Source organism: Mus pahari, chromosome 10, assembly GCF_900095145.1.
Source record: "Mus pahari chromosome 10, PAHARI_EIJ_v1.1, whole genome shotgun sequence".
NCBI lineage: Eukaryota > Metazoa > Chordata > Mammalia > Rodentia > Muridae > Mus > Mus pahari.
Window position 1 is genome coordinate 61,798,268 of NC_034599.1, and position 13,522 is coordinate 61,811,789.

The window sequence follows — 13,522 nt, forward strand, 5'->3', positions numbered from 1 at the left end:
CACTACAGCTTTTAAAATTGGCCATTTCTCTGTACAACCTTTTTATTCTATTAAAAGCTACTGAAACTCTATTTATTTTTTGGTTGGTTGTATTTCCCTAAAGATGGTCACCTCCCTAATGAGCTTTAGCCTGGGTGTGAACACTGATTTAATTGAAAAAAAAATAGATGTATGAGTTCATGTATTTCAATGACATAACTTCTATGGGTCAGACAATTATAAATACAACATATTTTTCCTCTATTTTTAAACATGTGAAATGTTATGAAGTATTCTAATTATAAAACAAATTTGTTATCATTGCTGCTGGTGGTTGAAAAGCAATGTGAAGAGTGTGTCCTTTCTTTAATAGTATCTGCATAAAAGACAATTAGTCTATCATTTTTCTCTCTGAACTTAAAGATTAAACCATACTATGTAAATCTAAAAAGCACTGAGATGTAGATTAATTAAATATTAAAACTTAGAACTGGGGGTCCCTAGTACTAATTAAAGAAAAAATATCAAGGCTAATAGGCTTATATTGAAGATGAATATAAAATTTCAAAAACAAAAAGACTTTATCTCATACAAATGAACTGCTAATATTTCAAATATACTTTAACATTTTAGAACAACAAAATAAAGATATAGCTCTTATACATGATAAATTCTGTCATATTCCAAAGCACTCCAATCAAACCCCAGCCCCCACTCCCAGGTCCTTCACTTATAGTGCCTAAGAATATCTTGCCTTTAAAAAGCTTAACGTAAATCATCATTCATTTGAATTCTGAAGCCAATGAGTGCAATACAGATAATCCTTTAGAGCAGAACCCTGAACATGCACAGCTATGGCACATACCTGAATTAAGGAAGAACTGAGGAGAATCACCATGAATGCCCACCGTGCCTGGCCCCAAGGAGTTAGACAGGGTGTTCACAAAGGAAAACACTCCACTCATGATTCCAAAGCCCAAGCCAGAAACTAAGGAGGAAGAAAAACACCGGTAAACCTTTCCCTGTTAGGCGTCCACTTCAGCTCTCATTTGCAAGACCTGGGGAATGTGTTTCACTGCAGGGACAGGGTCTGCTTTCTCAGCATGTGGAAGGCATGGCTCAGTTCCTACAGCAGCAGAGAGAGAGCTGCTGCAAGGCTGAGGAGGAGCTGGGTCTTTGGACTGGAAGGAAGAAGGGAAGGAAACAGCCTGCTGTTGCTGAAGCACTGGCCAGTCAGCTCTGGAAGGCTCCGTGAGGAAGTGCAGAGCAGGATGAGTGGGTAAATGAACAAGGGACAGGCACAGAAGGGACAAGAGAGGATGTGAGGGATTAACTGTTTGCGAGGTGAGACCCCTGGGCCAGACTGAGCTAACTCTACATAGAGACCTAGATCCAGTGAGTGAGTGTGAGTGTGTATCTGTGCTACATGTGCATATGTGTCTGTCTGTGTGTTACATATGCATGAGTGTGTCTGTGCACGTGTATGTGTGTGTGTAGTGTGTATGTGTAGACATGCACACTGGTGCCTGCATGAGTTTATATGTACCATGTGCAGGTGTGCATATGGGAGTGTGTGTGTGTGTTGTGTATGTAGACATGCACACTGGTGCCTGCATGAGTTTATGTGTACTATGTGCAGGTGTGCATATGAGAGAGAAAGAGAGAGAGAGAGAGAGAGAGAGAGAGAGAGTGTGTGTGTGTGTGTGTGTGTGTGTGTGTGTTGTGTATGTAGACATGCACACTGGTGCCTGCATGAGTGTACCATGTATAGGCTCTGCAGGTGTTGGAGCCCCTAGACATAGAGTTAGAGGTGGTTGTGAGCCACTATGTGAGTGCTGGGAACTGAATTCGGGTCCTCTGCAAGAGCAGTAGGTGCTCTTAATGGCTGAGCCATCTCTCCAGCACTTCTATTATTTTTCTTCTTGACACCACAGGGTCTAACTTACCATAGGCCAACAGTCGCATTGAGGGTGCTATGTCCTCCTCCGGGTTTATGCTTTTCAAACCCTCACTGGCTTTTCTAAAAGAAAAATACCTTTTTAAAAAATTTACATCTGTGATTTTTTTTTAAGTTTCTTACAAGACCCTTCAAAACTAGATATTAATGAGGCTTCTGATCAGGTTACATTCGAAGTCCAGAGTCCGTTTACCTGAAGCCCAGCATATTTTTTGGAAGCTTAAGTCAAAGGAGATTTATAAGCTGAGGTTTTCATAAGAGGAAAAATTTAAAATATTTGTAATAAACCAATAGGAATTAAGCCCAATGGGATCAATAGCAATGTTTTAATTTCTGAGATCAGTAAATATTTCTCATGAGTAAATACTTATCCTGAGGGATCTACCACTTTGGATTTCTTTTTCTCAAACTCTTATATCTTCATCTCCAACTTCTTGGCATTCTGTTGTGTTTTCCACTGTGGCTATATTCTCCCAGCCTCCCTTCTGTCTTCCAGTACAAAGAACCAAAATCCTTCTCACCCTTCTTAACACTTTTTTTTCTTTTGGTACAGTAACTAAGCCCATGCCTCACACACACCAAGAACAGCATCTATCACTGAGCAGCACCTGCAGCCTGCCCCTCCCCCAGCTTGTCCTACTCCTCCCCATAGCATTTATTGTAATAACTGATAGACTTAGAGGCCAGTGTCTCATGTTGCTACTTAACCATACCATCTTATGATTTTAAATATTTTACATATATGATTCATATTCCCAATTAAGCTTCAAGAGAAATGCAGTCTGCTATTTTTCTAATATGCTATTTGATAAAATGCTGCCTTTAGAATAGGATATAAGTACTTAAATGGAAAAGCAATTACTTCTCAGTAAGAAATCAATCCAGAGCGATAATATTCACACTTCTGTTACAGCCAATTCACAAACATACAAAAACTCTGCCTCTGCTCCCTGCTTCACCATGCAGACATATTAGGGATGTTAGGTGTGGCTCATTATACTACTGTCTCTGTGGCCCAGAAGCTCTGCAACCATTTAAAAGCCAACTGAAAGGATATTTGGATTATACACACTGTAAAGTCTATCTACTAACGTAGCAAAAGAACCAACACTTTGGAATGACCTGTCAGTCAGTGCTGAGACAGAAGGAGGTGAGATGAACTCTAAGAGCAGACATGTCAACCAGAGTATACTTATTTCCCAGCCTCTGTGGGAACTGAAACTCTAGTGGAGCCAGGTGTGGGGCTCAGGTTTGTAGTCATAGCACTTGGGAGACTGAGGTACTAGAAGTACTGCATGTTCGAGGCCATCCTGGTCTATGCAGTGATATCCTACTCAAAAAGCCAACATAAAATACATTTTAAAATATCAAGGAACAGATACTTATTACTGTTGGTCTACTTATTACATAATGCAGAAATACTGCATGAATATCATTGATTTATTAATCACTGTTCTGGTGATGTAGAATTCAATCAAAATAGCCGTATGCAAACTGTCCTCTGCTTTTCTAGAATCAAAAAGAACAATTTGCTATTTCAGTGTTGTCCATTTGGAAACACTGTTTAGTAGGAAGGATGTGACCCAGATGTTTATGTGACTGTCTCTGCAGCAGAAACCAACTAAATCATACAGTTTCCTTAATAAAATAAGCCTACCTTTGAAGGAACTATTTTACATGTTAGTTAAACCTTATGAGTTATACAACAGTAATAACCTATTATCAACAAATGTATCAGTGCAGTTTAATCAATACATTGGGAGAATTTCTGGTTTGTGTAAGTTGTTTTTCTCTATTGGACACACTGTGGCACTGCAATCAGGAAGATATTAAGTTTCTAGCCATGATAGCCCATGTCTGAAATTCCAGCAAGGTCAGAAGTTCAAGGCCATTCTCAATTATATACTAGGTTGGAGGCTATATGAGGATGCAGGAGACCCTGTTTCAGAATAAAACAAAGCAAAATAAAACAACAACAAAAAACTCAAATGGTGTATTTCTATACAGAACCCTTTGTTAATCTCACACTCACATAGACACATAAAAAATAAACGAGACAGAGGTGGTGAGTCCCCTTTAATCCTAGCACATGGGTGACAGGCAGTTGGAGCTCTGTGAGTTCAAGGCCAGGCTCCAGGCCAGTCAGTGTTACATAGCGAGATGCTATCTTAAACAAACAAACACGAAGAAAATGATTTATCAATAGTTTCACAATTTTATATTGTAAAATTTGGAACTTCTAATTTTTGTTCCTGGGATCCTTAACAAATGTAACAGAATTTAGACTTACGCAAATAGATGAGACATGGCACCGATCTCTATCATGTCTTGAGCTTTCTCACTTCCTAATGTTAACAGGGAACTGTCGGTGCCCCAACATTTCCTCTCTCGAAACTGCCTCACAGCATGAGGACATTTCTGGATTTATGTATCTAAGATATTTGAGGTTTTTCTTGTTTGTTTGCTTGGTTTTTGAGCTGGTCTCATGTCACTGGCTGGCCTCACTATCATTGGAGAGCTAAGAGTACAATTGTGCCCCACCATGCCTATTTTATTATTTTACTTAGCTAGGGACACTGTTAGTTTATCTGTCAGTACACTGTGAGGCTGAGTTATTTAAAAAACAACTCTGGCCAAGGGCTTAGATCACACTGTAGTAAAAGCATATGGTGAAAATCAGGCGGTAACGAAAGGGGCGCATCCACTGCCAACTGCCAAGGGAAGAGAAGGGCTTAGAAGCAACAACCACGCCTTGAACTGAGGAGTGCTGAGCCTTGACAGGGACCCTGTGACAATCATGTGGCTGAGATTTCAATGGCACAGGCTAAAAGTAGATTTTGATTACCCTAGTGAAAATATACAGTTAAAAGTCAGACTGTAGGCTGAGGGTGAGGGGTATGGACTGTTTGCCTATTATGTGCCCTGCCCTCAACCCCCAGTACTTTAAAATAAAAAGCAACAATAAATTAAATCTTTATGATGGTAGTAACTACCTTTTGCATATCACAAACATTCAACACAATTAGATGTCCTTCCTGTAAAAAACTTAAATGTTACATTTTGTTTCTTTGAAAGTTCTGGACTCTTTCATGGCCACCATGCCCAGCTTAAAATGTTACTTTTTCCTCTCTTTCTTTAATTTTTAAAACAATACTGGAGATCAAACCCACAGGCTCTGGGAAGGCTAGCATGGGCTCTACCAACTGAGCTACATTCTCTGTCCTTAACATTACTTCCAACATTTATTTAATGCTCTTTACATTTTTCCCATAGACTACAAATTTTCATCTTAAACCTTTTCAAAAGTATATTTTTAAAGTTACATTTATTTATTATTTATTTTCTGTGTGTGCATACTCCTGATCACACAAATGCCACAGTATACATGTGAAGATCAAGAGACAACCTGAAGTGCTTTCATTTTTTTCTATCTTTAAATGGGTCATCAGGCTTGGTGGCAAGCACGTTTACCCACTGAATCATCATCCTGCCAGGCACACCAAAGCTATGCTTTTTTGCTACTAAGAAATGACTTCCTGGTTTCCAATTGGTAGTTTAAATTGCCTCGTTATGAAAAGGGAATTCAATATCTACTGCTAAAAGCAAACATGCCTGGCAAAGCAAAATGTTTTTAAAAATTCAGAATAACAACATATTAGGAAGTGAGTGAGATGGCTAGAAGCCTGTTCCAGGGGATGTTGCTGAGGCTCACTGTAGGTTTCATCTACGAACTCCGAGGAGAGTCTGAGTGGCAGGAACGAAAACACTTGTCACTCCACTGACCTTACCACAGAAGCAAAGCTAATCTCATGACTTCCTGAAAGAACGTAAGAACATAGGGCTCCAAGTCCAAGCTCTGACTCAAATTACTGGTTTCATGTGACGTCCTCGTGGGTCCTTCAGATGACCATATCCTAGCCCCAAAGGAGAGTCCATGGCACACACAAGCCAGTCCTAGTGACAGTCAGTCTCTCAGTCTCTCTCTCTCTCTCTCTCTCTCTCTCTCTCTCTCTCTCTGTGTGTGTGTGTGTGTGTGTGTGTGTGTTTTAAGAGAGGTCTCACTATACTCTGTGGATGTCAAGGAACTCACTATGTAAACCAGACTGGCCTCAAACTCACAGATCTCCGCCTGCCTCCGGAGATTAAGATGTGTACCGCCAGAGCTTCTGTCTCTTACCCACCTTTGCACCTCCAACCTCCAGTTCTGACAAAGTATCTGGCACTGGGAAAATTCTCAAGAAACACTTTTGGGAGGAAGGAGAAGGAGGGAAAGACAAGGGAGCAGGGGAGCAGGAGGGCAGGCAGGCAGGCAGGCAAGCCAGGTCATAAATTTAAATGCTCAGAATTTTCAGGCTAGAAGTGTAACAACCACCAAATCATAATTCAAGTTTAACTGAGAAAATAAAAAAAACACTGAACTTACTTTAACAGCTTATAATATGCAAGCCTGAACAGCTCTTGGACACAGACAGAGAGCAACGCTCCCAAGATGAGCAGGTAATTCTGTACTGATTCATCTCTGTTGTCAGTAATGACTCTCCCTAGGAACCAAAACATGGACGAAAGCAGGAGAGACACCAACCAGAAGAAAGCACTGGAACGTAGAAGACAAAAGTCACAAGTTAACAGAAGCACAGGAAACAAATATCTTGATCTTTTTTTTTTTTTTTTTTGAAAGAAGCCCTTGACGTGGTACTCTGGATCAACATTTGCTAATCAATGGTTCATTTTCCTCCTAGTGAAAAAAACAGTCCAAGAGGAACATCAGATGCCCTCAACAAGAACGACCCAATGACCCTGTCTGTGTACACCAGAACACTATCTGCCAAGGACTGGCAACGAGGAAGTCGGTTACTGCTTTGCCTTATTGGTGTGCCATAGAAATATACAACCAGTGGCTGTTACTATTTTCATATCCTAGAAAATACGAATTTAATGGCTTAGCTATCTGTAAAGATAAGTATCTTTTCTGAAGAAAACAAATACCTACACCTGTATTTATTGTGTGCACCATGGAAAATTCAGAAGTTGCAAACCCGTGCTGTGGTCTAGTTGTTTTCCAGGCCCGGTTCTTACAACCATCCTGTGGACTTTAAGGACACAGCAAGCTTTATAAGCTTTTGGTTCACCAGACTCTATTGTTTTTTAATGCCAACAGCGAAGGAGCACTATTTAGTACAGGAAAAAAGAACTCCGGGAGGCTGGAGTCCCTGGCCTAGCTAGTGAGCTGCCTGGATGCCAAGTCCCAGAAACTGTCTCAGCAGGTGCAAAGGGATCAAGACCGCATTCACCAGCAGAGTTCGATATTTACCAAGTTCTCAGAAAGACTGGTCAGGTTGTTGCAGCGTTTTCTCAGGCTTCCACCTTTGGCTGCACCCCAACCATTACCCAGGGGCCTACAAGAAAAATCTGAGCCCAAATCCCTCACAGGCATTCTGAGACCAAGAATGGGGGTTGAAGAGGCGGACAACTGATCCCCAGGTGTCTTTAATGGCAGAGAGTGAGAACCGCTCTTCGATGCCGCTGAGCACTGGGTGAAATGAGAGATTCCTAAGGAAAGACTAAGGCTCCATACACGAATGTATCTACTTATTCCCATCTAAGTCCACAGAAGTCAAGACTCGCAGGGCCCGTCTGCTCAACCTGAGCCCCCCTCCTCTCAGCCTTGGACAGTCCCACAAGCTGAGGCCACTGGAAGATGGGGATCCCGGGGTCGTGGAAACCCAGGAGAGGGAGGGAACCCGCGGTGTCCGGGACTCGGCTCAACCTCACCCGGCGATGAGGAAAATGACGCGCAAAGGGTCGGTGGCGATAGTGAAGAGGTAGAGAGCGAACGCGGGCCCGAAGGCGATGAAGGCGCAACCGAAGAACACAGGCACCGTCATGGTACCCGCAGAAGCCAGTCCCGGGGGACCTGAGTGGATCCGAGGTGCCTGGGACACTTTCTTAGCGGATGCAGGGCGGGGCCTGCCAGGTGCTCCCGGCTCAATCAGAGAAGGGGGCGGAGCAGAGCGCGGGAGGCGGGGCCGCGAGGTGCTCCGAGGCTTTTCGAGCGGAGGGCGGGACTACGAGAGGCGGGGCTTTAGGGGCGTTTTCTGGCCAATCAGAGCCTGGAAGCGGTGCAGGACCCAGCCAGTCAGAGCAGAGGGCGGAGCGGAACTCGTAGTGAAGGCCTTGAAGTGCTCCGGGGCTTGTTTTGGCAGAGGGCGGGGTGGAGTCGAGGAGGCGGGTCCTCGAGCTGCTCAAGGCAGGACTGGGCGGGGGCGGAGCTGGAAAAACTGAGCCCGTGGTGCTCAACGGTCAGTCGCAGAGGGGTGTCCAGGCGGAGCTCGGGAGGTAGTTCCAGGAGGTGCTTCAGGCGCTGAGAGAGCGAATGGCGGTGCAGGAGTCGGGAAGCCGTCTCTTGAGGGGCTCAGAGTGCAGTTAGAACCTGTGCTGCGGCATCGAGAAGCTTGGTACGCTGTCAGAGAGGCGGTTCCTCGAGGGGATCCACGTGCTGTCAGAACCGGGGTGGCCTCTAGGGTCTCTGCGTGCGTTCAGCGCAGGGGACAGGGTCTCGAGGGGCCTCACAAGTGGTCAGAGCGGAGGTGCAGTCTGGAAGGATTCGGTGTGAGGGCAGGCTGAGCAGCAACGCAGCCTCCTGGGACTTCACGTGCTGTCAGACTGGCGGGGCGTGGCCTTGAGGAGCTGGGCAGTTCTTCAGAGCACTCGGGGTGCTGAGAATGGGAAGGGGTCCTTCAAGGTTTCTTCTCTAGGTTTCTTGGGGCAATGAAAATTGCCCGCCGAACTGGGCGTGAGCCTAGACCTCCGAGAGGCAATGAGCTACACCAAGCCTCAGACTTGCCAGCGCTGCAGGTCCTTATTCCAAAGCATGGCTCACTGAAGACTTAAAAGATGTGTCCCAGCCTTCTTGCCCATGAGTGCACATTGTCCCTGGTGCTGGCCAACTGGGAGGTGGTCTAAGGGAGATTACCAGACCACTTTTGTGCTGAAGGTCAACTGAAGTAAACAGGACAGGGGCACGGTTCCTTTTAAAGTAAGTATTTTTTTCCTATGTGCGGGGTTGCAGGAATGTGGTGCTCCCATCACATGTAAAAATCCAGACTGGGTTGGTATGACCCAGTGAATCATCCCCTATAGAAAAGGAATAATGAAATACTGACGAGTTGTTCTGACAAGTTGGTTTCCGTGCCACTAACCCCTGATCTTCAGAAACTTAAGTTGTTTTTTAAGGCATTCTCTAGCCATATCTGAATTTAAATTTTAGGACAAACAGCCACAGCTATGTTAAGAATTCTACAAGGTTGATATTGACTAATTACAATTTCATGTTTGTAGAAAATTGATATGTAGGTACAGAGCCAAATTATCTTGGGCTATCTAGCCTCTTTAACAGCTATTCATTGCCACCTCAACATCTGCTCTAATGCCCTTGTGACTATCACGTGACAGGTTTTTCTCTTCATATTAACTACTAGCCTCCACCAACCCAAAAGCTAAGAAGAATGTCATCGGATTGCAGCATCTGAGAGCTGTAGCAGAGATTTCCCTGCTCTGTTCTGACCCACTTACCTGATATTTCCACTAATGCATCTGAAAGGGGGTAATACTTCTTTTGTTTTGTAACTGTAAAAACTTCATGTACCCATTTCCATGTGGGAACACAGTATTTGGGGGCAACCCCAAATACTCTGTTCCCAGGCCAAGATCATTCAAATTTGGCTTTGGCTGCAGAATGAACAATTTTGAAATGAAATCTGTGCTTTGCTTGGACATTTTTTTTTTTTCCGAGACAGGGTTTCTCTGTATAGTCCTGGCCTGGAACTCACTTTGTAGACCAGGCTGGCCTCGAACTCAGAAATCTGCCTGCCTCTGCCTCCTGAGTGCTGGGATTAAAGGCGTGAGCCACCACGCCTGGCTTGCTTGGACATTCTTATAGTAACATCATTTTGCTATACGTTCAATCACAAGTCCATTTCACTGGTGCATCTGTCTTCCTGTTTAAATGTAAACTTCCAGAGGGAAAAGACTTTGTTATTTCCTAGTACCTAGAAGAAACTAAAGTAAGGAATAGAAAAATTTGAAGATGAAGCATAGAAGCAACTGAAATCTATTAATTTCATAATTTCTAAGAAGCTTAATAAATATTATAAAGTTCTCTGGTCATTCATGTTAAGTGAGACTACCTCCTGAGTTATCTTGAGGACCAAGCCTGACACACCTATACATTCTTGAATATTCAAGAATATTCAAGGTCTACATCTGACCTGTCTCCTTCAGGCAAATGTGTTTGAACACTTGGTCCCCAACTGGTGGCACTGTTCAGGAAGGTTGTTGACTCTTCAGGAGGCAGAGCATTGATGGAAGAAGTGGTTCATTAGGGATGGGCTTGAGGTTTTCCCACAAATGTTCTGGTCAGAAAACTACAATCCTATCCTCTTGTACTATGCAAAGGTCTTGGAGGATAAGACCAAGGTGTTGGGGAGGCTGGCTCCAATAGACAGCTTTGTAATGGGGATCCTCTTCCAGGTCCTAGAGGTGGCTTACATTCCTTGGGTCACATCACATCACCTTTTCTTGCTTTGCCTCCATGGTCATATAACTTTCTTCTAAGCCCTCGTGTCCCTCTCATAGGAAGGTCCCTTGGGACTTCATTGGACCCATCTAAATAATGCAGGTTAGTGGCTCTTCTGATGATTCTCACGTTGACCACATCTGCAAAGTCCCTTTTGATATATAAAATAACTCAGGTTCCACGGATTAGGACTTTGACCTAGTGGGTTACATTATTTGTCCTTATCCAGGAGTCATTTACAGATCCATTAAAGAAGATGGAATTATTCAGGAAGAGTAGGAATCAGGATACTGTCACTGAAGTTAAGAGAAGGAAACATGTCTTTGACAGACAGGAAAGTTAGTAAGGACAGGGACTAAAAATTGTCCAACTAAACTAGTTTGCCAACTAAGCTATTGCAAGCACAGCATCTGTCTTAGTTTTAGGGTTTTACTGCTGTGAACAAGTACCATGACCAAGGCACCTCTTATAAGGACACCATTTAATTGGGGCTGACTTACAGGTTCAGAGGTTCAGTCGATTATCATCAAGGCAGGAGCATGGCAGTATCCAGGCAAGCATGGTGCAGGCAGAGCTGGGAGTTCAACATCTTTCTCTGAAGGTTGCTAGTGGAAGACTGACTTCAGGCTGCTAGGGCGAGGGTCTTTTAGCCTGCACCCACAGTAACGTACCTTCTAATCGTGCCACTCCCTGGGCTGGGCATATACAAACCATCACAGCATCAATGAAGTGGTGGGGCAGAATCTAGATTAGTTAAAGAAGAAATGGAAAATAAACAAATGAAGGTGGTAATTATGGGGTTGGCAAGATGGTTCAGTGAGGAAGGGCACTTGCCACTAAGCCTGGTAACCTGAGTTAGATCCTGAAATTCACATGACAGAAGGAGAGAACTGATTTCCATCGGTTATCTTTTGATTTCCACATACACAAATACACAAGTAAATGTATAAAAATGAAACAACTTGGCTGGGCAGTGGTGGCACATGCCTTTAAATCTAAGCACTGGGGAAGCAGAGGTAGATGGATTTCTGTGAGTTCAAGGTCAGACTGGTCTACAAAGAGTGAGTTCCAGGATGCTAAGGCTATGCAAAGAAACCCTGTTTCAGGGGAAGGAAGGAAGGAAGGAAGGAAGGAAGGAAGGAAGGAAGGAAGGAAGGAAGGAAGGAAGGAAGGAAGGAAGAAAGGAAGGAAGGAAGGAAGGAAGACAGGAAGGCAGACAGGCAGATTTTTAAAAAGTCTAGGCAAGTCATTTGTGTGTTGTACTTCTTTCTGAGACAGGTCTTGTAAGAAGGAAATAAACTGAAGCCATTTTGACTTAAACTTCCATTTAGAATCGTAGTCAAATAAAATTTAAGTTCCCAAGACCTCCCTGGGTAACTGACATCCTCAGTTGGACACATGAATGCTAGGCAAGTTGCCCCACCACAGCTGAATAACCGAACCAATGGGAACAGCACAAGTGTACCACAAGACATGTTCTTACAGAAGTCTCCTATCCCTAAATCCTGATTGGTGGGATAACTTCGAACAGATGTTTGTGGTTTTGGAGCTTAAAATCTCTGTGACATTCTGGATCACGGTCAGGGATGGAGGTGGGGTGGGGGGTACTTTTGACCAAAGTTCAGCTCCTAAGTCTGTTCTTCAGCTCTCATTGATCAGTAGAGGCCTGAACACAGTATATTTCTGTCATTTCCTTAAGTACTTACCAAGTTGAATGTTTGAAGACACAGTCAGCTCCTGAGTCTATGCTATTGTTCCTAACTGGTCAGGTTTTGTTGCTTAATTCAAATAAAAATTTTGCTTTGCTGAACTGCTCTGCCTGCTTGGGCTGTTTTGAAGTTTTGAACCCTACCACCTTACTTACAGAATTGCCTGGCCTCAAACGTGAGGTCCTATTTCATCTGCATGTTAGAATTATACAGTTGCCCATCACCACACTGACTCCTGGGAAGTCTTTTTAAAAGCTTAATTCTAGTAGGAAGACTAGAAAAGGAGTCATGTGAAAGCCATGGGACAAAGGCAGGAGGACCAGCATGCTTAGATGTGGAGGGGAAAGGGACAGAGCAGGATGGGTGTGAAGACACGAGCCCTGAGCTCCCTGAAAGCAAGATGGGGTTATGAAGATGAATCTGGGGGAGGGGCAGGGGAACAAGTTGGGGTTATGAAGATGAATCTGGGGGAGGGGCAAGGGGAGAATCAAGGTAGGAAAATGCTTCTGTCACCAAGAGGACAGAATGGGGATGAAGAGATCAGAGAGGGAGCTAAATGCTTCAAGATTGTTGCTATTTTTCTCTGGGAGACCTTAAGGAAACAGGTTGATTAAAGTGTGAAATAATTTTGAGAAGACTGGGAAAGATGGACAGCTGAGACAGGAACAGGTAGAACAAAGAGTGGGATAGCAACAGGCCTGGTGTCATCAAAGTGTTATTTATCAGTGAGAACACAACAGGAGAAACTAACTTTGCAAGGACTGAAGAAGGCAGAACAAGCAATGACAGGTCGGAGACTTAACAACAGGAAAGCCATGGTGTAGTCTGACTATGAACAAGCATCGGGTCTGGCCATTTTGTCTTTAAACACATCAGGCTGAAGTATGAAGTTTGCTAAAATTTTACAAACCCACCATGGTTCAAATCACACTCTTAGAAAAACCAAAGAAGCATGTTTTAAATGTGTGATTCCAACAAAGGAAACAATCAATGGGGGAGATAAAGGCTCTTTGGCAGCCATAGTTATGGAAGACAGTAGCTAGACTATACAAAGATAAAATTTAGAATAATACAAAAAAATTAAATAGGAATTCAAAACAGCCCAGTCAATAAGTGGGCTAAAGAAATTACATCTTCTCAAAAGATGAGGTACAAATAACAAATGAACATTTGAACAAATATTCAACCTCACTAGTCATCAAAGAAATACAAATGAAAACTACACAAGAAGACTTACTTTCAGGGATCATGTCTGTAACTCCTTACAAGGAAAGTTCCTCAGACTGTGTAGAGGACCCAAAG

General features: G+C 43.4%; 1 protein-coding gene across 1 annotated transcript; it reads right to left on the reverse strand.

The window, feature by feature from the left end:
• Nucleotides 1–761: 761 nt before the first annotated feature.
• Nucleotides 762–7,877, reverse strand: LOC110328376 (putative gamma-secretase subunit APH-1C). Its single transcript, XM_029543586.1, has 5 exons — nucleotides 7,709–7,877; nucleotides 6,360–6,530; nucleotides 1,926–1,999; nucleotides 845–967; nucleotides 762–772 (listed from the first exon to the last, which is right to left on the reverse strand). The coding sequence occupies exons 1-5, from the start codon at nucleotides 7,819–7,821 to the stop codon at nucleotides 762–764; spliced, it is 492 nt and encodes a 163-aa protein (XP_029399446.1). The 5' UTR covers nucleotides 7,822–7,877.
• Between the last annotated feature and the right edge of the window lie 5,645 nt (nucleotides 7,878–13,522).